The sequence below is a fragment of the Excalfactoria chinensis genome, chromosome 4 (genome assembly GCF_039878825.1).
Source record: "Excalfactoria chinensis isolate bCotChi1 chromosome 4, bCotChi1.hap2, whole genome shotgun sequence".
Lineage (NCBI taxonomy): Eukaryota > Metazoa > Chordata > Aves > Galliformes > Phasianidae > Excalfactoria > Excalfactoria chinensis.
In genome coordinates, this window is record NC_092828.1 from 49,596,396 (window position 1) to 49,621,852 (window position 25,457).

The following is a 25,457-nucleotide window of genomic DNA, read 5'->3' on the forward strand; positions in this document are numbered from 1 at the left end:
CGTTCGAACGCCGGCGGCAGCAGCGCGCGGGCTTCAGAGAGGCGGGATATAGAGCCGGTCTCGGCGCCACGGCCACGGCAGCCGGGCCACGGCCCTGTGCTTCAGTCGGTAACGCTGCGGTAATGCTCGCTGCGAGCGAATAGCAGGCAGCCGTGCGTCCTGCCCGCCGCGGCCTGAGCGGCCGGCTCGGGCGTACTGCCTGCGGGCGAAGTTTGGGCTCTGCTCTGTAAGTATGTGCCGGCCGTGTCCGATGCTGCGCCGTGCGGCCTCGCGCTCTGCTTCACTGCTGTCTGCTGGGAGCAATTGCATTCCTGACGGTCAGAACGGCCGCTCATAAAGTTAGTCTTGAGGCATTTGTGAGGAGCCTCACCGGAGAGAGGCTGTCCTCATTTCAGGGCGCTGAATGGATGCAGAAGTACTGAGATGGGTGAGAGCAGGACAGTCATTTAACGTGGGTTCATCTTTCTCTGTTATATGATTAATAACTGTGCAGCTGATTCCCGGGTGGAGGCCAAGCTCATCCCTAGGAGTGTCTCAGTGCCCACCTTCTGCAACAGCACGTGGAATCTCTGCACCAGCTCCATCATTACCTTCCAGGTCACCTTAGTTTCTTGTTCGTACCTTCACCTTCAGTGTCCAGAATCAGCATATAAGCTTAGGGTTAGAAATAAAGTTTCCAACCTTTCACAATAGGTCCTTATCCTACTTCTGATATCCTGCCTTTGGTGTAGAATTCCCAGGATCTTATCTGTAAGAGATGCTACTCCTTATATTAGGAATGTGATACAGCTGAGCGGTGCAGTTGGTATGGCAGAAGGAAGGGATGCCATCCAAAGGAACCTTGACAGACTTGAAAGGTGGGCTCAAATAAACCACATAAGGTTCAACAAGGCAAGCTGCAACACTTTGCACTTGGGTTGGGATAATTCCTGCTATGTATACACACTGGGAGAAGAACCTCTTGAGAGCAGTCCTGCTGAGAAGGACTCAGGGATCCTGTTAGATGGAAGACTTCACATGAGCTGGCAGTGTGTGCTTTTAGCCCTGAAGGACAGCAGCATCCTGGACTCCATCAGAAAAGGAGTGGCCAGCAGGGAAAGGGCTGTCCCCCTCCATTCTGCCCTCCTGAGGTCCCATCTGGAGTCCTGGATCCAGGCCTAGTGCCCCCCAGCACAGGAAAGATGTGGAACTTTTGGAGAGGGTCCAGAGGAGGCCCATAAGGATGCTGAGAGGAATGAAGGTGGGGGTACTGAAGAAACTAGGCTTGTTCAATCTGGAGAAGAGAAGGCTGTGGGGAGACCTTGTTACAGCCTTCCATACATATAGAGACATATACACATACGTATAGAGACATTATAAACAGGAGGAAATCAACTTTTTACAAGGATACATAGTGATAGGACAAGGGGAAATGGGACAAGAGTCTTAAAGAAGATTTAGATTAGATGTCAGGGGGAAGTTTTTCCACAGAAAGGTTGGTGAGACTTTGACACAGGCTGTCCAGAGAGGCTGTGGATGCCCCATCCCAGGAGGTGTTCAAGGCCAGGTGGGATGGGGCCCAAGGCAGCCTGATCTAGTGCTCAATCTAGCAGTTAGCAGCCCTGTCTGTGGCATATCGGTTGGAGCTAGATGATCCTTGAGATCCCTTCCAACTCAAGCCATATTATGATTCTTCTATGTGATGTTCCTTGTTACCGCTGAGGAAAAATGAGCACAGGTCAAGACAATCAAGCTGTTCTTCTCACACATTAAGAAACGTATCACTAGGGAGAAAGCTAGCTAATATATCCCTCTAAGGCTGAATGAACTTCTTGGTGTTGGGTGATGGGAGCTCCAGCACAGAGCTACATGGCTTGAGTCATGTAGGCCAGGAAGCCAATGTAAATAAAAGGCATTATCTTAAACAGTGGCTGATTTGCATGTCTGAGCTTCATTTCCCAGCAGGTGCAGAGGTGTTTTGCCCCTAAGCATAATAGATTTTGAGTATGAGTCTTATTTAATAAAAATGGCGGTCACACATGACAAAATAATGCATTTTTTTCTTTTGTCTGTAGCAATAAGGGGAAATTTGTCACATCTGAAATAGCAAGTTCACTTATTTAAAAACACCACCACAAAGCTAAGGTATAAATAGTTAAGAACTCCACTGTTCTCATCACTAAAAGAGGCAGTCTTCCATCAAAGAGGGAAAATGAAATGCACATCCGTTAAGTCGTATAAATCTATGTGCTGTAGATAGATGTGTTTTGTTAGGTATAGTGGACACAGGAACTGTACTTGCCTAGGAAAAACCTGATGTGTTGGACTGCTGAGAAGCCAAGGGTTGCTTGGACTGAAGTAACAGCAATAGATCTCAGAACCATCAAGCTCTGGCCATGGGAAGGTTCTGATCTAGAGGGAACGACTGCTGTGCTTTGGCACCCACTTCATTTTCATTTACAGCAGGGCCATCAGCAAAGCGAAAGCAAAGATTTGCTAATACTTCTCAGAAATGCTGATTGCTGTTAGGATTTCTCTTTCCATTTCCAAGAAGAAACTCACAGCCTTAAAAGGAGTAGAAGAAATCAGTATGTCAGCAGACTGGTAGTATCTGTAGACATGTTTGACCCTATAAAAGAAATCAGTAAGTACTCTGTCACTTAGATTGGACATAAGCACTGAGCTATCAAAACACATGCATGCAGGAAACATTACTATAGAAAAGTCAGACGGCGGATTCAGAACACCTAACACTTGGTCTTTGAGGCCCACAAGGATATTTAAATGTGTGAACTCACCTTGGGGATCCATGTTGTTAGAGATTTGAACGCTTCTGAATACAGCTAGTTTCATTTTTTACCCTGGATTGCAGCTGCCGTGTAGCTATGAGATGCAAGTGCTAGACAGTGGTTGAGCCAGGAAGAACAGAAGGTGTTACTTCCAGGTTTTTTTGTGGGCTTTCTTTTTTATTTTACTTCTTCCTCTTCCTGCTTGTAAGGCAGCAGCAGGCATAGTTGCTTTAAACCCAACAAAAAGGTAGCAGACACAGTCCAGTAATAAAGAAGGAATCACTTACCCCCTTTCTGAGGACCAGGGCTCACCAAACACCCCAAAGGAGATGACCTTCAGAGAGAGATACTTCCCCGGTGGCTGCCAGCCCTTAAATGAAGTTAGGGAGAGGTGGAGCCAGGGTCTGCCCCTGCCAGTCACACAAGTGAATTGCTTCCACCTGTGCTCGCAGGGCCGGCTACACCTCTTCAGCAGCTGCTCAGTCAGGCTGTGACCCAGCGGTTCCCATACGCTGCTATTTCATGTTTTCTTAGCAGTGCTCTTACCCATTTGCAGAAGTGCTGAGGGGCACTGAATTTTCCCAGAGAAAAAAGAAGTTAATAAAATTTAAAAATAATTATACATGTGTCATGTTAATGTACTTTTTTCTTTGCTTTACTACCTTATTAGTAGCATTTCGATTACTTTATATGACTGTGAGTTTAAAGGTTGCGTGATAGCAAGCACTGCAGCATCACGTGCTGTTTCTTGATAACAGATAGGACTGCTGTTTTAAATCTGCAAGAAATGATATAGAATGTGAGGTTGTAAAGCAGATGAAAATACTAATCAATAGCAAGGGTTGGCAGCAAGTAAAGGAGCACTTTGGGTTTCATACTCAAATCTCAAATCAGGAACCCAAGTGATGTTTTTTCCCCACAAAAAAAATCAATTTTATCATTTCTTTCTCCACATGTAAAACACAACAAACAGGTTTTCCTGCTCTCCTTACTAGTGTTGGTTTGGGCTGCTTTACACAGCTCCGTATACTTTTTCAGGAGGAATGTATTAACGCCATTCTGTAAGCCTTCTCCTACTACATCTGTTGTGTTGATCTCTGTTTATATTAATAGGAAAATAAATCATCTTCCAAAACTGTGTGGAAGTATTTAATGTTGAAAGGAGAATCGTAGGCAAGGTTAGGTGTTGATTTGGAGTATTGTCTATTCCTAGTCATTAAATAAAGTATGCTTAACAAGAGAGGGATTCAAAAGCAATGATGAGTATCAAAGAAGTTAGAAGTGAATCACAAAAATTGATAGCGATCTATCTGTGATTAATTGTTTCAGGACAAATGAAGAGAAAATGGGAGGAAAGAGTGAAGAAAGTTGAAGAACTCGCGTCTTACTATGAGCAAAACCCTCTGCCTACTGTTTATCAGCCGAGACTGTCCAAACCCTATCAGCCATCCCGTGTTTGGAAAATATTTTGTCGGCAGGCTGAAGCTTTCAGATTTGTGAAAACCTGCAAGGAGGTAAATTGTTAGAGAATACATCTACCCTTGGGTGCTTGCAAGGCTGAACTCAACTGAAAAACTTGGTGAACAATGAAATCTTTGTCACGCTGCAAGATCCCCTCTTTTGCAGTCCTGATATGTCGTTGTTTTAATCTTTCTGGAGACGGCTTTAAGAAGTACTACTTGGAATAGAAGAATTGATGCCCAGAGTTAACCTCTAGTAGGAAAAGTGGTTTTGGGTAACCCTGTAGTGATCATTTCTTCTTTCTGAAGAGAAGGAAGCTTATAGGTTTGGCAGGAGAATGGGAGGGAAGTGAGAGTTGTGTAGAAAGAGAAGCAAAAATAAGTAAGAAAAAGGAAATGACAGGAGTCAGAGACAATAAGACAAACAGTACAACTACCATCAGGGTAACAACTTCAGATGCTGTGAGGTAATGATGCGAATCAATATATTATGCAAAATGTATCTTTTCCAGTTCTCTGCATTTAATACTTTTCAAATTGCTGCTTCTAAAGAAACATAATGCAATGTATCGTTTCTCTCTGCTGCATTAGATGTTCAGGTAACCCTGATTGGCCAGCCTTCCTGATTGTACTTTTGCTGTGTCGGCTGTGGTGGTGTTTTGGTTTTGGTTTCAGATTTCCATTTTTGGACCTAAATGACATGGGGTCTAAAGACCATTTACTATAAAGCCATATGCTGCCATCGTGTCAGTGATGTCCTGTCAGGACACTGGCCTTCCTCCAATTACACGTATTTGCTGCTGATCAGGAAAACAGGACTTACAGAATTTCTGTTGATGCACAGCAAAGTAAAGCTTCTTGTTTTCATTCATGTAAATAAAATCAGGATGACGTTAATTAAAAACGTATGCTACTTCTGTTGAGAAAGGATAAATGATCTACTACGTAGAATTTCCTTGTATTTACTGACTTTGGACCAAAAAATGAATGTTGAATAAAAACTTCTGAAGCCTTCTGAATTAAAAAAATAAAGTAAAATAAAATAACATCTCTGTTTTTATTTTCAAAGGATGTTCATGTATTTGCCTTGGAAAAGAACACACAAAATGGACAGAGGTTTTACCTTGTGACTACATATAAAGAGCTTTGGCATTATTACACGTAAGTGTTTGAATAAAATACCCCATACTTTACTGGTGAAGTACCACAGAACTGTAATGGGACGGCCCAGGTTTGATCTTGGTCATAGGAATAATCTTAAGAATGACAAATCTATCGATTCTACAGTGATTTTCAATTTTCCTTTGAGTTGAAGTCAGCCGTTGTTGCCTGTGAATTAAGGATCCCACTGAGTATGAGTGGCTGACTGAAAAATATAAGAATGTTTGGGACTTGTGGGGTTTGTGTTCACAATTGATAAGGATCTATAATGTTTATCATGAGAGGTTGTGGTTTGTTTTTGCTTTTCCTTAGCAAAGGTTTTAAAACAAGTCTCATGCATTGCTATGAAGTAATTCCTGAAAAAGACGCTTGCAAGCTTTATTTTGATTTGGAGTTCTACAAAGCAGCAAATCCTGGTGCCGATGGAAAGGATATGGTTGCAAAACTAATCGAGGTAAACTGGAACACAGTCATGTTGTAGACTAATGCAAGTTTGGGTTTGGTTTAATATAAAAACAAAGTATTTAGCACTTCATCTTGATTGTTCTGTAGTAAGATGAAGAATTACAGAGTTAGCGGGTACTTTTAATGAAGTGAAAAGTACATTTTAATTACAGCTTAGGTCGCCTGCTTCATGCTAGAGCATGACGGGTGTCAGAATGCTTGTATTCACGGTAGGTTTACTGTTGTGAATTTGCTTGCAGATTGTTTTATGTGCTCTGGCACTTCAAAGCTGTAAAAGTGAATGAGTGTTTTAGTTATTCTTTAGAATAGTATCAATAAAAGTTCCATTTGAATGTTCTTCATTCCCTATGCTAACGGGTGCAGTCACTACAAAGCTTAGACAAAATCCTTCTAATTTTAGGCACCTTTATTGGAGTTGATTTCGATAATGATGCAGAGAAAACCAGGTGACTGCACTCATCAATTTTGATACCTGAAGTTAAATATGTTTGCTGTCAATTCAATTAAATCGTACAAATTTCTATTCTATTGCAAATTTGATTGGAAAACGAGACCCAGTGCAACTGCAGAAAGAAAGTAGGCTCTTAGAAAAATGTCTTACATTCCATCATATCACAACATCTCTTTGTCAGTGGCTGTTTATTTGTAAGACTTCTGATGGTCATGTGTCTCGAGCTAGAAGGGAAAGAAAGGTGATTGAGGCCATTCTTTTGTAAATAACCTTTAGGTGACATAGAATCTGGAGGGCTCTACTCCATCATAGATAAGTTCTGGAATGGAGAGATTTCTAGGGTTAGGAAGAGATCTTTGGATTTGCTGAGTGGAGGACAGGAGATGCTATAAAGTTAAGCTTCCAGACTCTTTGATTCTGAATCCCAGTCCTAAAAATGTTTAGACTGTAGTGGTTGTGCACAGCTGTGGGCGTGAACTGTTTTATAGGCAGTAGGGGGGAAGTGAGGATAAAGGCACTCTACATTCAATTTTGACCTGAAAGACTGCTCAACTTATCATTGGTAGTATATTCACTGATTTGCTCAATTAAAAAGGTACAATATGTACCAAATATATAGTTCTATTTTTTGTATATTCTGAGTTAATTAATTGTACCCACAAAATGAGAGAAAAAGGCAAAACAAAAAACAAACAACCAGGATCTGCATTTGTGTTAGATTTCACAGACAGCACTTTACAAATACTAGAGAAAATAGCCAAACTAATGCTCATATAATTTTCAGCTGGTCAGCCAGAAGTTAAAAGAACTGTATGATGTTAACTGCTCAGCCAGAGACGTCTTGAATTTAGATTCCAGCACTGATGAAAAATTTAGTCGGCACTTAATATTCCTACCCTGTAAGACTGTATTTAAGGATAACATTCACGTTGGTAAGTGTGTTCTTTTCTCTCACGTGCTAGAAAGAAAAGGTCAGGTTTTGACTCTTCACAGTGCCGTCTCATATTCAAATAGGTATTTTAATTGATTAGTTTGTGGAAACGATTATCCCAGCAAAAATGACTATTGCTATTTAAGTGTCATTATTCCTCATCTCATCTTTTACTTCCTTTTTCTATAATTAGCATTTGTTTTTGTAAAAGCATAACTTCTTGGGTTTCTATTTGACTTATAAAACTACTGGCAAGACTGTTATCTGGCTTGAAAATCATTTTACGATAATCAGTTAATTTTCAGATTAATGTAAGTCTTTAATTAACAATTAAAGTTAAGACTGTTGTCTGTAAATACAACTGGTTTGGGCTGCGCACAGCATCAGAAAGCCAAGACAAAGATGGCTTCAAGCCACTGGTGTGTATAAACACAGTTTAGAGAAAGCTGAAAGCAACTATAATGGATGGAAGCTGGGATTTCTTGGGATAGAGCAACTCCAGCACACACAAAAACCTGCCAAGTCAGGATTGTCTCTGGACCATTTTTAATTCTTAGGAGCACTGGAATCCGTGTCACTAAAAGTTTGAGGAGTAGCTCACTTGGCAAGGTAAACAGACTGCTGAAATTACTAGCAACTTGCTTAGGATGTTGGCTGCTGTTCCCAAATGTGACATAGAACAGTTGCTTCTTACGTGACACCATAGCAACAGCAACAAACACAAAGGAGCTGAACAGGATCACTGCAATGTTTATTTCAAAAGCATGGTCTTTAACTCCTGTGCCACTAGAAAACTCTTATGTAATACATGGATGATAAATAATTTGGTATGACAGAAATTTTAGCCTGTGATCCTGATAACTAAATTATGTTAGTCAGTTCTTTCAGTAGAAGCTTAAACTATTTATTCTAGCTCATTAGCTATGAGTTTTGTCTCTCAACTGATGAGTGAATTTGACATTTACTCTCAGACTTAAATATATAAAGAACTCTCTGTTCTCATTAAAAAGGCCTTTGCCTTTTCAACAAATGTTGAAGTCATAGTATGAATGCATTTTATAATTGCAGTCTATCAGTTAAGCACATGCACCTAACCAGTAATATTACAATCCAGACCTTTCTTTGATGCGTTTTAGTAACCTACATGATAAACATGTCTGAGAACTTAACTCCATATCTGGTGCAAAGTGCTCTGTGGTAAGAAATATCTAGAAATGCAGTTTAATAAAATAACTTCACAGAATCTACATGAAAAAATGCATGTTCTTCAATGTGTCAGGAAGATTCTGGTCTAATATTGAACTTGAAAGAGCTGATGTATTTTTAAGACTCATTCAAATAGTTTTAAATTTATCACAGTTTGTTGCTCTTGAAAATGAATGATCTTTGTTAATATCATTGCACAAGCATTTTGTCAGGGCTCACACACAGAATGATGTCCTAAAAATGAGATCTTGACTGCCAGTGTGTAATAACTGCAACATTACAGGTGTTGCGAGGGGTAGGGGAAAGGATTTGAAAGTTACAAAAGATGTTTGTTTCTTTTTTGCTCCTCTTCTATCTGAGCCCAAATCTGGTTCAGAATCTTGGCTTGGGAAACTGCAGTGGACAGCCCATGCATTTCTCTTTCATTATTTTATTTCTAATGAGGTGGCTGCCAAAGCAATTCATTTCTCTTTCTCAGCGGTGAAATTGCAAAGGAGAAGACAGCAGCCATGTGGTACGTTTAATGCACACACAACTGTTTATTTTCTCACGTTTAACAAAAATTAATTTAAAAATTGGTATAAATTCTTGCCAAGCATTGATTTCTTATTCAGTAGCCATGACTTAGCAAAGTCCAGGGGATGAAAAAAAACCACCAACAGCTGCATCAACTTCCATCCTGGCTGTTTTCAAAACGTTTGCACAGGAGTGATTAAGATTTTCTTGACTCATACATTTGTGTTTTGTTTTGTTCATAAGGTCACTTTGTAAGAACCATTTTGCAGCCTGCCATAAAGTTAATGGAGAGTAACGTCACTGCTCCCATTGCAGAAGGAGGAGCAGGATATACTTTCCAGTGTTCTGCACCAGCGGTTGAGTCAGATGGTTCTCTTACAAACCTCACAGCAGCCAAAGATGCTTCCAAAGCCTGGCCAGCCATTGCTGACCAAAGGAAGGAAGCAGAAACATCACGCCATGGAGAAGACTCTGAGTTTTCTTTTCTAATAGTAAATAACAAAGAAGGAGACAAGCAGCTTTTTGTGGATCTAGGTAAGTATAAGAAGTTCTTATAAACCTGCTTAGGATGCAGCAACAGTTAAGAAATCAGACCTTTAACCTTTGGTTATAGAATTGTTAGGACTATTCTTGTTTTTCTTAAGTTCAGAATTTAAACCAAATCCTAAACAGCGATCATAAACATTGTAATTCAAAGGAATCACAGGTTCTTGGCCTTTGGAACTTTATATGTTTGCTGTATTTAATTATTTTGTTTAAAAGTTTGAAGAAATTCTTGCTATGCAGTTCTTTCTAATGGATTTTGGTCTGAAGGACTAACTGCTCCTATTTGATCAATCAAATGGGGACATATTGCTATAGTTTCAATTGATTAGAAACTGCAAGCATTAAAGGTGTGGTCTTTTGTATTGTTATACACATATAAACTGAGATGTCTTTCCCTGTTTGGAATGGCAGCTATTAGATTTTGATGACAGAATAACAGAAATTAGGGTTGGGCACTTCATGCCCCACCTGTTCTTTGCCTATTCATGGCATTAAGATGTCAGTAATCTCAAGCACAACACACATGGTCAAACTGAAGTTTTTGCCACCATCCTTCACCCTTATAATCTGAAATCTTTGCACTGAATGAAAATAGCTTTGCACACTTTTGTACCTCAGCGATATACTTATCTGAAAAATTATCATGTTTTTCTTACACTTCACTGAAGAACCCCTCTGACTTCAAATTCTTCTACTGGAGTACGCAGGATCATTTCTATTGCTAGCCTTAAGGCTCTCAAGTATGTCTGATCTGTTGAAACATAATTCCAGAGTTGGTATTTTGTTAGGCTTCTCCATTACTGATTCAGGATCACTTTATACAGCTACTAACTAAAATTCCTTTGAGATATTAATTAGAGAACGGAAATTAAAGGAAAACAAACTGCTCACTGTGTCGATGCATCTTTTAAGTTTTTGATATTAGTCCCCCCCAAATGAACCATCTTGCTACCACCTCACCACAAAACTGGAAAGCTAAACCAGGCTAGCTGGAGCACTGAGTTACATCACAAGGCTGCTGTGATAGAAAGGCATGTGACGTAATTTTCAGTTCCTTTCCCTTCATACGCATTAAATGCAATCCACAACTAAAGCACCCACCTCTCTGATAAAGCTTGAGACAGATTAGGTGATGCTTACCATATTAATTTTGTTTGCTTTTGAGATTGGAATTACATTTTCCTGATACACACTTCAGACAAGTTGTGTCTGGTATGCAGAACACAGGAAGCCTGATAAGCGTGATGTCATTTCTGATTAAAATAACTGCAGCTTTTTATTCCAAATTGTATTTCACAAAGTTATTGTGAAATCGTATTTTACCCTGAAGAGAAACCTTCAGCAATGGTAATGGCAGAACGATGCTGAAGTGGAAATGCTGAGTGTCTTTATGATGTAAGAATTTGTGTTTGCATAGTCTTAGCTGGCCACGTTTTCATCCATACCTGAATCCCTTAGTTCAGTCTCAGTGAAATTGTTTTACTTACAAATAGTAAATCCTAGCAAGCACTGTTATGTTCTGACATACTTGTTTTCCTGTAGGAGTTTACACAAGGAACAGAAATTTCCGGATGTATAAGTCATCAAAAGCAGGAAAAAACGTGATTCTGACAATAGCAGAGGATAATAAGTTTGTCCCCAACTGCGAGGAGAACATTTCTTTGGAGGAAGCATATTTTCTTTCCTCTTTGGTCTGCAATGTGAGGTAATGGTTTAATTCCACTAGAATCTTAAATACTTTTTAATACACATTTCAGTGATTTTTTTCTCCTACAGCACTTATGAGCAAGCGCTATGAACAAGCAGGTAATCCATGAACATCATTACACTGCTGCTTTTCCTGGAATGCCCTGGTTTTGAAGAAAGAAACCTTAGGACTCGGTTTCCATTTTTAACCTACCTTCAAATGTCCAAAGTATGTTAAAAAATTAGGAGATTTTTGTACATGTTTACTTGCACACCAGATTTCCCCTTTGGTACAGATACCTCCTTAGGTTGGTTACTACCTCACATAATAATCTAAACTGTCTGTTTCTAACCTGACCCTTGGGATATTTTGCCCCGTAGTGACATGTAGCTTAAGATGATACCAGTAAAAATACTGTTACAGAAAGGGGGTTAAAACGGTTTTCATAAAATGATACACAGATACAAGATTTTTTTTGTTGCTTCCATTTTTGTAAGTGCTCATTTTCCTGAACTGATGCCAGTAGCCTGATAGCACAAATCATATATTGCATTTATATTACAGAAGTCAGCTGAGTATATCATAAAGATGGATGGGAAGTTCAGCTACACTGAATTTAGCCTTCTGTAAGGCTTGCAGTTAATTGCAGTTCAGTGAAGACAGAATGGGAGGAAAAATAAAGTTTAAGCTTTTCAAATATTACATCTAGAGCAAATACTTCTGTGAATGTGGACCAGCAGTCTCTAAATGGCTGGCTCCTGGGATTTCTGCCAGGAAAGTTTGGCTTTTTTTGAAGGAGTAAACCCTGCCCTCTGCTGAGTGATCAGAGGCAAGTGTCCAAAAGTGATGCAAGGACAGCAAGAGGTAGCACAGGGGGTGACAGAATGGACGACCTTAATAGGGGTTCTCTGGAGGCCTTCTGGGCTAACCCCTCCACTCAGGCAGGGTACATAGAGCTGTTTGCCCTGGGCTGTTCTTACACCATGCTGTGTTATATCATAGTGTGCTATGCTGCAAGAATCATGCGTTTTCCTTTGCATTCTCTCTTTTGTTCAGATATGAAGATGGAACAAAAATTCTATCATCTAACTTTCTAGAAGAAGAGATGAAGGTGCCTGCTTTTTTAAGAAGTAAAACCACCAAAAGCACCAGAGGTACTGAAAACCTGTTCTGCTCCATAGGACGGGGGCACAAAAACAAATGTACACTTAAGTTAGATGTGCTATGACTTACAGTCCTGATAGCTTGTATGAGAGCTCTTCCACAGCTAGATTTCTACAGAAGGCAGAGTAGGGATGTATTGATCAGTACCAATTCCAGCACTTTGCAGTACCCAGATGCCACTTACCTTTCCTCTTGGTCACAAAGCAGTCATACTCTGTCCCAGTTCCCCATCCCTTGCTGGTAGTGGTCAGGGAGAGGTCTCTATTTGCCATCCCACATCAAGCACCAGTTTGCTGCCACAGCACGTGTGGTTGCAGGTGCTGGATACTCAGCAGAGTGAGTGCACAAGTTAAGAGAGGGCTCTTTTCTCTGACCCTTTTGCCTCAAAAGTGCCTAACTAAACTTAGAAGAAAGCTCTACAGGAACTGATCATTGGATTTATCCCTGCTTTTATGTAAGAGATTTGTGCCTGTGATTTATATAGCATATAACAGTATGTTACTACTACATGTTACAATTACAGAACATTATGTGTATGTGGCTTTTTTTTTCTTTTTTAAATAGAGCCCATGGAAGGCTGCCAGGATTCACCATACCCGGAGATTGACTGCTTTGTTCGTTCGTTGATTAATAAAGACGGGGTGCAAGGAGGTAACGACCGCGCCATTATTTACAGATGAAAATTCAGCAACAGTATTTTTAAACAAGTAATTTTCTCTTTCAGTGATAAGGCAATGGAATTACTTCTCGGGGGAAGAAATACTTGTTTATGACATTTCTGGTTACCGTTGGTGTGAAAATATTGGAAGAGCCCACAAAAGTAACAACATCATGTATGTTCTTTAACTATTTCATTTTCACTTCAAATCAGCTGTACGTATTTTCCTGCTCAGGTGCAGTTCTATAAGAATACTCAGAAATTCTTAGCACCTGTTAAAATTTCTGCTCTCTTACTCCATGGGGGTAGTTCTCCTAAATTTACTTTGCGATGTTAAGGGCCACGTGTCAGTGTGAAAGCAATATCCACAGTTTGGGGATAAACAAAATCTGTTCCGTTAGAGTCAGAGTTCCATGTTGCGTATATTTATTTCCTTTACATAGTGTTAGCAAAAAACATAATTATCATTTCATTCTTAGGATTCTGGTAGATCTAAAGAAGGAAGTCTGGTATCAGAAATGCCACGATCCGGTCTGCAGGGAAAAAAACTTCAAATCACAAAGTATGTATCTTGTTTGCTAAGCAATTGTATTTAACACTCTTTGGAATCTTAATTAAACACCTTACCTTTGATTTTAGGTCTTGCATTGCCACCTACGATATGTTTGTCTTCCCTTTTCATAGAGGTATGTGTTTTGTCTTGTCAACATGCTAAAAGCAAAGCCTTCTTTAGAAGAAAAAACAACTGTATATAGTATACTATTTTTAGTTTGCTGAAAACACATTCCCATTAGTATTAAAGCAGGCTTCCACTGGTAACGTAGCTATAAACTCACTGGAAACTCTTGTTGGTCAGCATTCATTATATGCAACAGTTGCAAGAGTTCAGTTAGAAAAATGGAATAAAGAATGTTCTTGTTTCTAAAAGGAGGAAGATGAACATGAGAACACAGAAATAACATCACATTCCGAGCCTGCAGATTTGTCAGAAAGCTCAGCCTCTCTAGAAAAAAGCACATGGCAAGACACTCTGTGGGACAGTGCAAGTGATGATGCCTATTTGGTAGAAACCGCTGAAGATGTGGAGCTGGCAGAAGCTGCAGATGATAGCCTGGGTTATGACACAGAAGAAATTCCTGATGAAGTTCTTTTGGAGATATCATGGAAACAAGACACTTGCAACAAAGAAGACAGCTAACCATGGACTCGGCTAGCAAACAGACTACTAGCAACAAAGCTTGCTTTAATACAGCGTGGGTATCACATGCCTTCTATGTAAGATACTGTGACAGAGTTCAAAAGCACTCTTCCAGGACAACAAAGTGAGTAACAGACTAAACAGGTCTAATGAGATCACAAGGGCTAAAGACTGGGCTGGAAACTCCTCACGAAGGCTGCTTCAAGACATTTAGCACTTAGAAATTGCACGGCAGTAAGCCTTCAATGTTCTTAGTTGTTTATTCAACTTTTATCGATAAGCCAAATACTCTATTTCTTCACTTCCAGACATGGAAGAAAACTATTTATTTCTGATACAGATTTAATAAAGAGATTTGTCTGTTACTGGTTCATTTAAAGTCAATGCATTCCCTCTTTAAAGTACATATTGTTTTCAATGTCATGTTACTTAAATAACCGAAAATTAAAAAACAAGTGTTGTTGACAGAGCACAGGAAGTTTTACTATATAACTGGAATAGTTTTTTCATTCGGAATTAAGTTCTTAGGCAAGCTATTTTACAATAGAAAGATACTATCTGATGAAGTCACTGACCTTTAAACACCAAGGAACAGCAATTAACCAAGCAAAGCACAGTCCATTACAATAATGATCAATTATTGACAAAAAGCCTACTAAAAGAGCTTAATGTTCCTTGGATGACTTCCCTCTTTGTACCTCCAGGGCATATTCCAGTTTCCTATTAATATTCTGAAAGTGTCTTTCTGCTTGTAGAATTCTCTGTGACTCCATCAGAAGAGCAGGTAGGCTGGAAGTTCCGTACTGTTGTGAAGGAAGAAGATACAGGGCAATGTTTGGTTTTTTACTCCCCAAGAATTTAAAGTCACATACCTATCTGTATTTATTTTTACAACGTAGCTTCTAAAAGCAAAAAAGCCGAGTTCAACAGTCTTCTAAAAAGAACGGGTTTTCCTGCTCTATTATATATGGCAGGCAAGCACCTTGCACTGTCCACTGATCAGCACACTGGGTCGTGAGGAACAGGCACAGTAAGAGGGGACTAATCCTTACTAACTGGTAAGTTAACCCAGTCACAAAATACAAGTGCTGCTTTTACCAACCATTAGCCACATTATAGAACATGTACATCAGTACCAAAGCCTTCCCTAACTTTGAACAAGCAAAGACTTGGTTACCTGTTTCTCACCATTAAAATTTCTACAGTTTCTATTAAAAAAAACAAACAAACTAGACCTGAGGATAACAGCTATGTTTACATACTCTTTAGTTCTTGGATATAGAAACAGGGATCAGAATTTTCTCTCAAATGTGTCAGTTTCTAACACAAGAGAAAAAGAGCGAGATGTTGTTAGAGCAATGACTCTCCAGCTGGTTCTATGGAAGTGTTTTTATCGGAATACTGCTATTTAATGTAAGCCAAACGTAAGTAGAAATGCATATTTGTCCAGAAGAAAAAAGCAGAAAGGAGGCTGATCCAGAACAGTTCAAAAACATGCAGAAATATGTACTTACTACCACTTTCTTTCTTGGGTTTTCTTCTCTGCTATCCAAGTAGTCGTGCTGTAGTTCCTTTAAATCAGTAAGGAATTGAACTACTTGCCTCAAGGAAGATTGTCTTTCTTCCACCTCAGCATATTCTTTTTGTAGTTTTACCAGTTGTGGTTCAGTTCTGGAAAAGATTATGCTTTGATCACTATATCTGAATATTTATGAGTAATTCTGAACACATTTCCTCTATGAAAGACGTGAGGAAAAAGTTGATCAGAAATATGAAGCATAGGTTAGAATAACATAGTGTTTAAACAGAAAAATCAGCATATTACTCCATTTAGAGTACAGGTCCAAATCCATAAAAACAAACAAAAACCCTTCTCACAACATTTTTCCACACCTTACCATCAAGTCTGACAATGCAGCAAATCTCTTAAGCACTTCTGTGCCCCTGACGTTACTTAAATAGGCAACCTGCTTCTGCAGACACCAGCTTGCAGGCAGGTTCTGTGTCTATGCTGAAGCATACTCAGGAGCTACAAACTAGATACTGCTGCCTAAGAAAGCTGAAGGGCTCAATCTATTAAACAGTGTTTGAAACATGACGGGCACTCCATAAACACAACACCTGACAGCCATTTTCATTTCAGTGTTGCCCCAGAAAAGCTTTCTTAAAATGATCAAATGATTAAAACACAATAAATAAGAAACATGAAGACAGCTTTCAACCTCTGAGAGGGGCTAGAGACATCAAATTCTCCTACCATCAAAAACAAGCTCCATACCGTCTTCTTAAGTTTTGATTAATTACTTTTACTATTCCAATTGCAACAGTGTTTTTCTTAGAAACACTGCCTGAAGTACCATCCCTGCAACTACAATTACCAAAGAAAACAATGCAAGAACTACCCTAGCTAGCAAACTGAAACACGGCAGGGTTACCCTAAGCTTCTGTAAAAACACAAAACAACACAGAACAGAACTAGAGCTCCACCAAAAGAAAATGTAAAAGTTGCTTTTGCTTCAGAGTTTAAAAAAAATACCAGCGTCCTCCAGCTTTTCAAGCTATTATTGTGCATTATTAGAAACATACCTACTTAGCTTTTCTCTGACTTGCAGCAGTCGCTGCCTTTTCTTGTTGATGTCTGCCACCACCTGTAACAAATGAGGAAAGTCTTTGAACTTGTTTGTGACTTTGCAGGCAAACAACTCAAGTACTGAAGGCTGTTTTTTTCTTTGAGGTTTTAATGTGTATGATTCAGTACGACTGCTGGAACTATGGAATTAAGCATAACGAAGCTTTCTCTAACAGATACTTTTAAAAAATTCTCTTAAAATTTACATTTTAGAGCTATAAACTTGAGTTTAAACAAACATATGAAGCTCAAAATAAGAAAACAGCAACTGTGAATGCTGGACGCATACTAAAATTTTCATTTTGACAGAGTCATTTACTATATGAGCTCAAATTGCTTTTCATCCCCAGCCCATGAACCATGCTACCCGTCAGAATATGCTTTCTTTTTGTTAGCAGCCGTATAGTGATCAAAGAGCTTGCTGAAGAGGTTAATATGTGCACACCTCTTGAGGCCGCTAAGAAGGTTGTTTAATAATTAAATACTCAGGAATATTCAGGAAAAAGCAAATAAATTTCAGTCTGCTGTGTTTGGCCCAACTGCTCTTTCACATTTAGAATCACAACAAGGTCCAAAGGCAGAAAGCTCTACAGACACTTCTCACATGAGAGATCAACTGCACCTAAAATATGTCACCGGAAGGTAGGGCCAAACTTGCTCTTAAATCTCCCTTCTGTGGGGGCAGCTCTCCTCTGATGAAACCACTCCAAAGTTCTCTGCTCTGATACTAGTTTCTCCAACTACCTGCATTTCCTGTTCTGCATTTCAAGTCTGAATGAACAGAGAAACTGCCTTCTCTGAACAAAAACCTTGCATGAATTAAGAAAATGCATCTCCCTTAGACTTCTCTCCTTTAAACAATCCAGTGCTACCCCCATGGGTCTTTGCTTTTACATTCACCTATGTTTCTGGAAGGTGAGCTTCCAATATTTAATTGGTTCTCCAGAGGCCTCACCAGTGCTTGCTAAAAATAAACGAGCATGTAAGAAATAGAGTAGTTCACGTGCATGAAAACCATGCAAGCCCTAATGTACATCTGCAGTCCAGCAGCACACATGCGCAGTTTGCATCCCACCATGCTACTTCAGACCCTTTCCTCAGACGTTCTAGAAGTTCTTTATCCTGCATTTGTGCTCATTTCTGTACTACAGTGCACTTTTTTGTCAATTATTTCTTCCACCCTACTGTCTAAATTTTCAGCATCACCTCTGCCCGCTGTAGATTCCAGTGGTAGCATATATTTCAGACATGTAATTACCTTAGCATTTTTCTTCTTCATATTCTTTAATTCCTGGACTTCTGTTATCTATGGAAGAAGAGGAGACTGGTGATAAATCTGGATTTCACCTCTATACTCCAAAAAACACAGTTGCAAGAATTACTTTGCAATCACATCAAGAAGCTATTTAATAAAACACTGTTAATATTACAGGTATCTTAGTGGTCTATCAGTTCTTTCCCCATGCCAGAGGAAGACTGTTGCACACCATTCATCACCTTGCACCAATTAGCATTTCATCCACTGTGTAACACTACCTAAGCTATCTTTTCTTTTACAATTAATGTATTCATCTATCATATTAAACCTGCTTATTCCAGTGAACCATTTAGAATTCTGATGTTAGTATTCATACATTTTACTTATCACAACAAAGTTTATTTATTAGCTGTAATTAGTGAGATTAGTTTTTAGTCTTCCAAGCTAGTAGTTTGGTGGGGGGGGGGTGTTGTATTAGGCATCAGCGAGATCTCGTGCTGTAACGCGATAGGTCTTCCCATGCTCTCTCACTTTCCAAACTCTCATTGTTACATAAACTACTAACATTCTATTTCAGTTTCACCTCCTTCTCTCCAGAGGTGTCCAGTGCTAACACTGGGATTTCAGGTTTCCTACATCTCTGCACATGAAGGCTGTTCTCACTTCCATTGCCCCTTCCTCTCCACCTCCCCCTTTGCTGTTTACAGCAACAGTCTCCATCCCCGGCTCTCTCTCACTCAAGAGTTCTTGCGGGGGGGGGACAGTGCAGGGGGCTGCTCTCATACCAGCACAGATAAACGCACTTTCTCTTTAACCCTTTTTCCTTTGTACACAATTCCACTATTTGTACCTTCAGATACACTTCCACACACCCTCAATTATACTCCTGTATGCCATTAGCAAATACTCTTTCTTAGACCATCAAAGCAGTTTGTCCCATTCCCTTCAAAACCCACAGATCAAGCAATACAGTTTTTCAGTTTCCACACCCTTAATACCATACAACTTTTTCTTAGCAATCCATATTGTTCAGTTCCCTGGGCTGTTCCACCCTTATCTTTATGACCTTATTTCATGTTTTTCTTGATTCCAAATTTCATCTTTATCCACTAATATTCTCAAAAATTGGTACTGTCATCCAGGTTCTCTCTCCCCCTGATAACTTTAAGGCCTCATTTGTTAATTTGAGTCCTGATACTTTATGGGCCAGCAACGAATGAGCTGCCCCAGTATCAACTAAAATCACAACTTCTTCCCCTTCAGGTCCCACTTTTGTATTTACCAGAGGCTCCTGGTGGGACCAAAGTTTTGAAAGCCCCAGAAATTGATCTAATTGTTCTGCTACTCTTATTGGATCCTCAAATAAAGATTTCATTTCCTTCTTAAAATTTCTAATTTCTCCACTAGTGAGTAGGGAGTTTACATAGCATATTTGCCCTTGTCCCAGTGGGACCTCCCATAAGGGGTACACTGAGGTGCTGGTACACCTGTCTGGGAAAGGAAAATTTTTGATATCCCTTTTACATTGTTTTAATTTTCTCCTGAGCCCAGCATGCCCCCCCTTCCTGTTAAATGACCCCATGTGCTTTACCGTTTTCTCTTACTGGGGCAGTGCCTGTCTCCCTTTGTCTCCCTTTGTGCAACATTGGAGTTATATGAGGGGGAGACTCTCTAGAGGGTCCCATGGTTGATAGATAAGTCCACAGCTTGAAAAACTGATAATTTTGCTATGTGTTTTCATGATTTCATGTCTAAATGCAGTTCTTATATAAGTCAGCAAAGAGGCAACAAATCACAACATACAACTGTGCTTTCATTTAATTCAACCTGACAAGAGATAGTGTGAAGCATCATAAAGCAAGCACTTAAAGGGCAATGTAAAGCCTTTGGCATTTTCACTACAGTGAAAATACACATTGCTGTGTAATACATACCTCTACAACCATTACCACTTCCGATCTTCACTTTGTACTTACAAGATCAGTGACCTGGTCCTTGAAAGCAGAACAGAAGGCACTGATAGCTTTTCTGCAAGTCTTGGATTCTATGCTTTGTCTGGAGAAATCAGAGGGATAAAACAACTCATTTGTTTTAGTGAAGGAGAAATATCATTGAGAAATACTCTTTCGAATACAAGTACAGCCCAATGTTAAACAGCTAGTAGTACAAGAAGCTGCATCCATGTGCTAGCAACAATCTACTTTCTACACTGGAAAACATCAACTAAGATGTGTTGCTCTTATGTTTAGAAACATTCCAAATTCCTGAGGATCACCTCCTTAAGATCACGTGTAAAAAAATGTGTCAGAGAAACCTATCAGTCTTTAAAACAACACCAGAACGTAACTAAGCCACCATCCAAAAAAACATGTTATTTATTTATACACCTTTGGGCATTCAGTCAAACTAAAGCAGAACGTTTACCTGTAGTTTGCTGCTATCTTTTCAAATTCAGCCAGAACAACATCCAGTTCTGTGATATCCCTGGATGATCTTTTCAGCTCATTGGGACACCAAAGTTCTACAGATAATGGGCTGTTAACTGTAACAGCAGAATAAAGACAAGAATTATATAGCTCAGGTACACGCTTTGAAATAACAGTTATTTTAATGCTGGGTTCAATAACTTCTAAGAATTAATAACATTTTAATATAAAACTTTTCATAAAGGAAAATATTAACTTATTCCATGTTTTAGGCTGAGCAATTATAAGAATTTTGGGAAACTATAAATTTATCAGGGAACACAAACATTTGAATGATCAATCATATAAACTTATTACTTACTCTTAATCATTTCAATATTGATCTTGAATGAGAAAAAGAAATACAAGAGTTTTAAAAGGCCTACTTTACCAGAATCTGGTGTGCTCTTCTTTGAGGGTCCCTTCTTTTTCACCCCGGATTGAGTAGTATTTGGAGTGTTCTGCAATACAAAAAAGAAGATTAACTTTTAACTTTTAAGAAGAACCTAAGTGCATTCATTTAAAATTCTGTAAGACAGTAATTAGGCAGAATGCAGGGAAGCATTCCAGTATTTCATGACAGAAATGTCAGTAACATTTACTTAGGTCTGTTTCACCAGAATCACAGCACAGTGATTACGATGCAAAGGGACAGCAGCTGCCCAGCCACACAACAGGTACAGGCCATACAGCAGGAAGAAAGCGGTAAGCAGCTTAAGGCCCCTCAGTTCAGCACAAGTACCAATAGTAACAGTCCTCTGATAACAGCTCCTTTTCACCTCAATTATTTTCAGACTTTGAATGCTTTCTGTAACATGCATACAATCCTACAACAGCTCTTCATATGTGCAGCTTACTGATGAAAGGCTAACACTATGCCCTGAATTGTACACGTAACTCAATAATTCCAATGAATTTCAGGACACAAAAAGCTTTTACACAAACCACTGCACAGCTTCTTCTCTCACAGGCTTACTTTCTCAAGGCTGTGGATAGGTAGTTCTCCATAGACCCAGAAGCTCAGCTGGTCAGAAGTATTTTGCTAATGCAGACTGAGGTCTGAGCATGGAAAAACACTCATTCAAAATCAATTGGCTTTAGTCTAATTCTAACGTACTTTCAAAATTCATTTTAATCAGTGAAAAATTCACTCTTCCCACAGGCGTGCTCTCCAGTACCAAACAAGAATAAGCAATTCATATATTATGTAGCATGGCATTCTTTGAAAAAATATTTTCTAGATGTAATGATACTCATTTGAAAAATTACAAATGAGAAAGTCACGTATTCCCAAACGAGCAATAAAATGGACTATAGGACCCCGGTTATTACCTTCCCCACTGATCTGACCACTGCAGGTTTAATATGGCCTAACACTTGGCCATTTCACAAGAATATTATTAGGTTTACCTATGTGGGACACAACTAAGTACTATACAGCAAAGAAAAGGTCTTCCTTCCCTGCCATTACCCAGTGGAGGTATGGCATAAAGCTAAAATCAAATTGACCAATACACTCGCGCAGCATTCTCTGTACCAGCTTCTCCATAAGGGGCTCACGTACAGAACCACTTTGGCTGAAGTCGTGAACGTTGCCTTCAGGCATCTTCAAGTGCATGTTTTCACTAGAAAAAAGAAAAATACCCATGTGTAAACCAACCACACACTGAGGAAGAAAAATTATTTCCCACATACAATCAATAAAATATTTGGGGAACATTTTGTACTGCTGTGTGCAGTTTGATTCCTAGAAATAAACCATGCTAAAAGGTTCCGATAGCACATAAAGGGGGCCGAATCCTGATCCCTCAACAGAAAAGCTCACAACAGTCTAGAAATCATTTCTAACCAACCACTGGGATAGCCACGTTGTTCTGAGGAGAAACTTTGAAGCAGTGACAAAACTATTACTTGGTATATTTTAGGAGGAACAAAGAAGTCCTTTGGGGATTGAAGAGCTGAGGGGGAAATAGAAGAGAAATGAATACCCTCACAAGGACAATAACTGTCCAGTTAATTCCTTCAAATAAGACCTTCACTGAATTTAAAACTGGCACCAAACCAGAATTAACCGACAAGAAAAGTATTAAAACTTGCATTAAAATGTGCTTTAAGTTATTTTTCTCATGTATAGTTTAACAGGTTTTTACCTGTAACCTTGTTAGCCCACTGTTACCATTTTACCACTTTTCAACCTTTGATGACACCAAGATTTAATGGACAAATTAGTATCTCACAAAGGCATTCTTTTCTTTAAAAAACCTCATTCAGTAAATATTTAAGCCAGTGTACTACCAACTAGAAGGCAGACTCATTTATTCATTTATCTATTTCACCTTCCCTGCTTTTCTTACTCTTTCATTTTTTCCCCCCATCTGGGAGATTTTAAGCCCCTGTCTAACAAGCAGTTAGGGAAATCAGACAAACAGAACGTTTTTCCCATTTAATCTAAAAAAAAAAAACCCACAAAAATTAAATGCTGGCAATTATTTTTTCACCAGACCTGCTTTCTGTATTTGTCCTTTGTGGAGTTGGACCATAACTAGATGATGCATTTTCTGAGTGCTCCTCTCCACAAGCATCCACAGCAGTACTGTGTAAAGGCTGATCTGTGAAGAAGAGAAAATAAGCTGTATAAAATTGTTCCCATCTGTTGAGACAAACAGAGGTATATTAACACTGTCTACCATTCAGCATTTAGAATTACTGAGGTTTGCTCGCTCTAGCTATACCTGCTATAAGGAACATTTTAAGGTTAGGAAAAGTATCCGTGGTCAAAAGTTTCAGTGTCTATACTCATATCAAGGCCTATGAAAAGTGGCTGAAAAAACTAGTGCTGTTTAGAGGAAAGGAGGCTGAGGGGACCTCATTGCTCTGCAGCAAGGCTGTGTTGGTATCTTCTTCTCAGCAGACAAGTCACAGCAATGGCCTCAAGTTGCACTGGGCAGGTTTAGATTGGAAGTCATGAATGGTTTCTTTGTGAAAGGGGTAGTCAGGCACTGGAAGAGGCTGCCCAGGAAGCTGATAGAGTCACTATCCCCAGAGGGATTTACAAGGGGATGTGGTACCCAGGGATGTGGCTTAGCAGTGGAATGAGACTTGATGATCTTGAAGGTCTTTTCCAACCTAAATGCTGCTACAACTTTATTTCTTTACAAACTGAACAGTACATGAAAGCTCAGCATATACATATGTACACGTGGTATAAATGAAAGGTTTACTAAGTCTTTCCTTGCTTTAGTTTGTATCAGTCTTTCGTATATTTACCTGACTTTTTTCACTGAGCTCTTTTTTTCTCCGACAAAGAAGCACCTTTACGTAGCTGATGAAAGTCAGACATTCAAGTTCATACTAACCAAATGAATCGCAGAGCTCCTCGAGTTGGTTTACACCTGCTACTTTTGATATCCTTGAGACATCAGGTTCCTCAGGTGGAAGAAATTTCCAGCGAGGATGAGAACTGCCCTTGTGTACCTAGTAGGGTACAACATTAACAGCTCAGTCATCCCACTGAGTGCACAACAGACAAAATGAGACAATGAATTTCAAGATTTTCTTTTTTTTACTAGAAATTAATTTAACATGGACTGCATTGACTACCAGCCCACAAAACAGAACATTCAGAGCACACAATTTTTCCCCTTGTGTCACGTTTTTTCCCCTAGAAGGAAGTAATGGTATAAAAGCAGCATACTGTGCTAGGTTAGGTTCAATGTTAGGCAGAAATTCTTTACTCACAGGCTAGTGAGGTGCTGGCATTGCTGTCCAGAGCTGTGGGTGCCACATCCCTGGAGGTGCCCAAGGTTGGCTGGGCCCTGGGCAGCCTGAGCCCATGGCAGGGGGAGTGTTGAAGTCCCCTCCAAACTACACCATTCTATGGGATGTTTCTATGATATGCATCATACATAGTGTAAAGTTTATCTTATTTTGTAAAGCCAAGCACATACGCCTAGTAATCTGAGAGCTGTCTGATACTTGCTTCCTATGACCAATAGCCTTCCCCTTTTCAGGCACTAAAGCATCTCCTTTCACCTCTATATTCACACAACATTCCTGGTTTGTCCGATCGAATGCTTTTCAATTTAAAAATGAAAAGCTCTAGCGCAGCTTCTCATAGAGCTTAGAATTAGTTTGTAACATCAGTATTCCGCAGAACAACTCCAACAGCAAGGGCAGGACATACGCTCATCAAACGTCTGTAACCATTCCATTCACCTGCAAACACGGGGTGACGTTTTCTCACTGACGCTTGTGCATGAGGAGAAGGAACTGACAGAAAGCCCCGCTCCAACGGCACAAACGCACGGTAAAGCAGCATAGGGTTAATTAAGCTCAGAGTGGAGAATTTTACCTTGACTTGATTTCCAGAACGATTTCTCTTCGTTCTTCTCTTAGAAGACATCTCACTAAGCCGCTAAGCTCACAGCTGAATACAAAGCTGCCGAAGAACAGCCCTGCGTACAGATGCGCTTCCCTCGTCTTACTACGGGCAGCCCCGGGCCTTCATTCACCTCACAGCGCCCAACGGCCGCGCCGCTCAGATTCAAAGGGCCCGCGGGGCAGCACCGGAAGCGGAAGAGAGAGCGGCTGAGGCGCCCCGCCCCCTGGCGGGAAGGAGCGGCTGAGGCAATTGGCGGGCGGTGAACCCTGCCCGCCTCAGCACCGCCCCGTCACGCCTCCAGGGCCGCGGTGAGGTGGGGGAAGGGCTTTCCTGCACGGCATCTAAAGCGGCACCCAAGCGGAGCTGGAGGTCACGTGTTGTGCGGTGCTGGCAGTGTCCTGGTGACGCTTCCTCTACCATGGGGCTCGTTCCTATTGCTCCCCAGATTAAAGCTAGGTACACAGTATACGCACAGTGGGAGCAGGGATAAACACACACAAGGGCGCAAAGCCA

At 40.0% G+C, this 25,457-nt stretch overlaps 2 protein-coding genes across 4 annotated transcripts; one reads left to right on the forward strand and one right to left on the reverse strand.

Annotated features, from left to right (window-relative positions):
* Window positions 1-35: 35 nt before the first annotated feature.
* Window positions 36-14,211, forward strand: PRIMPOL (primase and DNA directed polymerase). 2 transcript variants are annotated; one of them, XM_072335657.1, is made up of 13 exons: window positions 36-226; window positions 4,098-4,282; window positions 5,298-5,389; window positions 5,702-5,843; window positions 7,090-7,237; window positions 9,202-9,492; window positions 11,047-11,209; window positions 12,248-12,345; window positions 12,920-13,006; window positions 13,080-13,188; window positions 13,493-13,575; window positions 13,653-13,699; window positions 13,942-14,211. In XM_072335657.1, the coding sequence occupies exons 2-13, from the start codon at window positions 4,103-4,105 to the stop codon at window positions 14,209-14,211; spliced, it is 1,710 nt and encodes a 569-aa protein (XP_072191758.1). In that variant the 5' UTR covers window positions 36-226; window positions 4,098-4,102. The 2 variants fall into 2 exon arrangements, with proteins under 2 accessions (XP_072191758.1, XP_072191759.1); XM_072335658.1 differs by lacking the exons at window positions 36-226; window positions 4,098-4,282 and having other exon boundaries at window positions 5,300-5,389; window positions 5,707-5,843.
* A 314-nt stretch (window positions 14,212-14,525) lies between these two features.
* CENPU (centromere protein U) lies at window positions 14,526-25,145 on the reverse strand. 2 transcript variants are annotated; one of them, XM_072335659.1, is made up of 11 exons: window positions 24,915-25,145; window positions 23,920-24,037; window positions 23,067-23,172; window positions 22,101-22,188; window positions 20,955-21,024; window positions 20,523-20,640; window positions 20,075-20,153; window positions 18,099-18,146; window positions 16,798-16,859; window positions 15,726-15,882; window positions 14,526-15,014 (listed from the first exon to the last, which is right to left on the reverse strand). In XM_072335659.1, the coding sequence occupies exons 1-11, from the start codon at window positions 24,963-24,965 to the stop codon at window positions 14,877-14,879; spliced, it is 1,035 nt and encodes a 344-aa protein (XP_072191760.1). In that variant the 5' UTR covers window positions 24,966-25,145; the 3' UTR covers window positions 14,526-14,876. The 2 variants fall into 2 exon arrangements, with proteins under 2 accessions (XP_072191760.1, XP_072191761.1); XM_072335660.1 differs by having other exon boundaries at window positions 14,751-15,014; window positions 22,128-22,188; window positions 24,915-25,094.
* Between the last annotated feature and the right edge of the window lie 312 nt (window positions 25,146-25,457).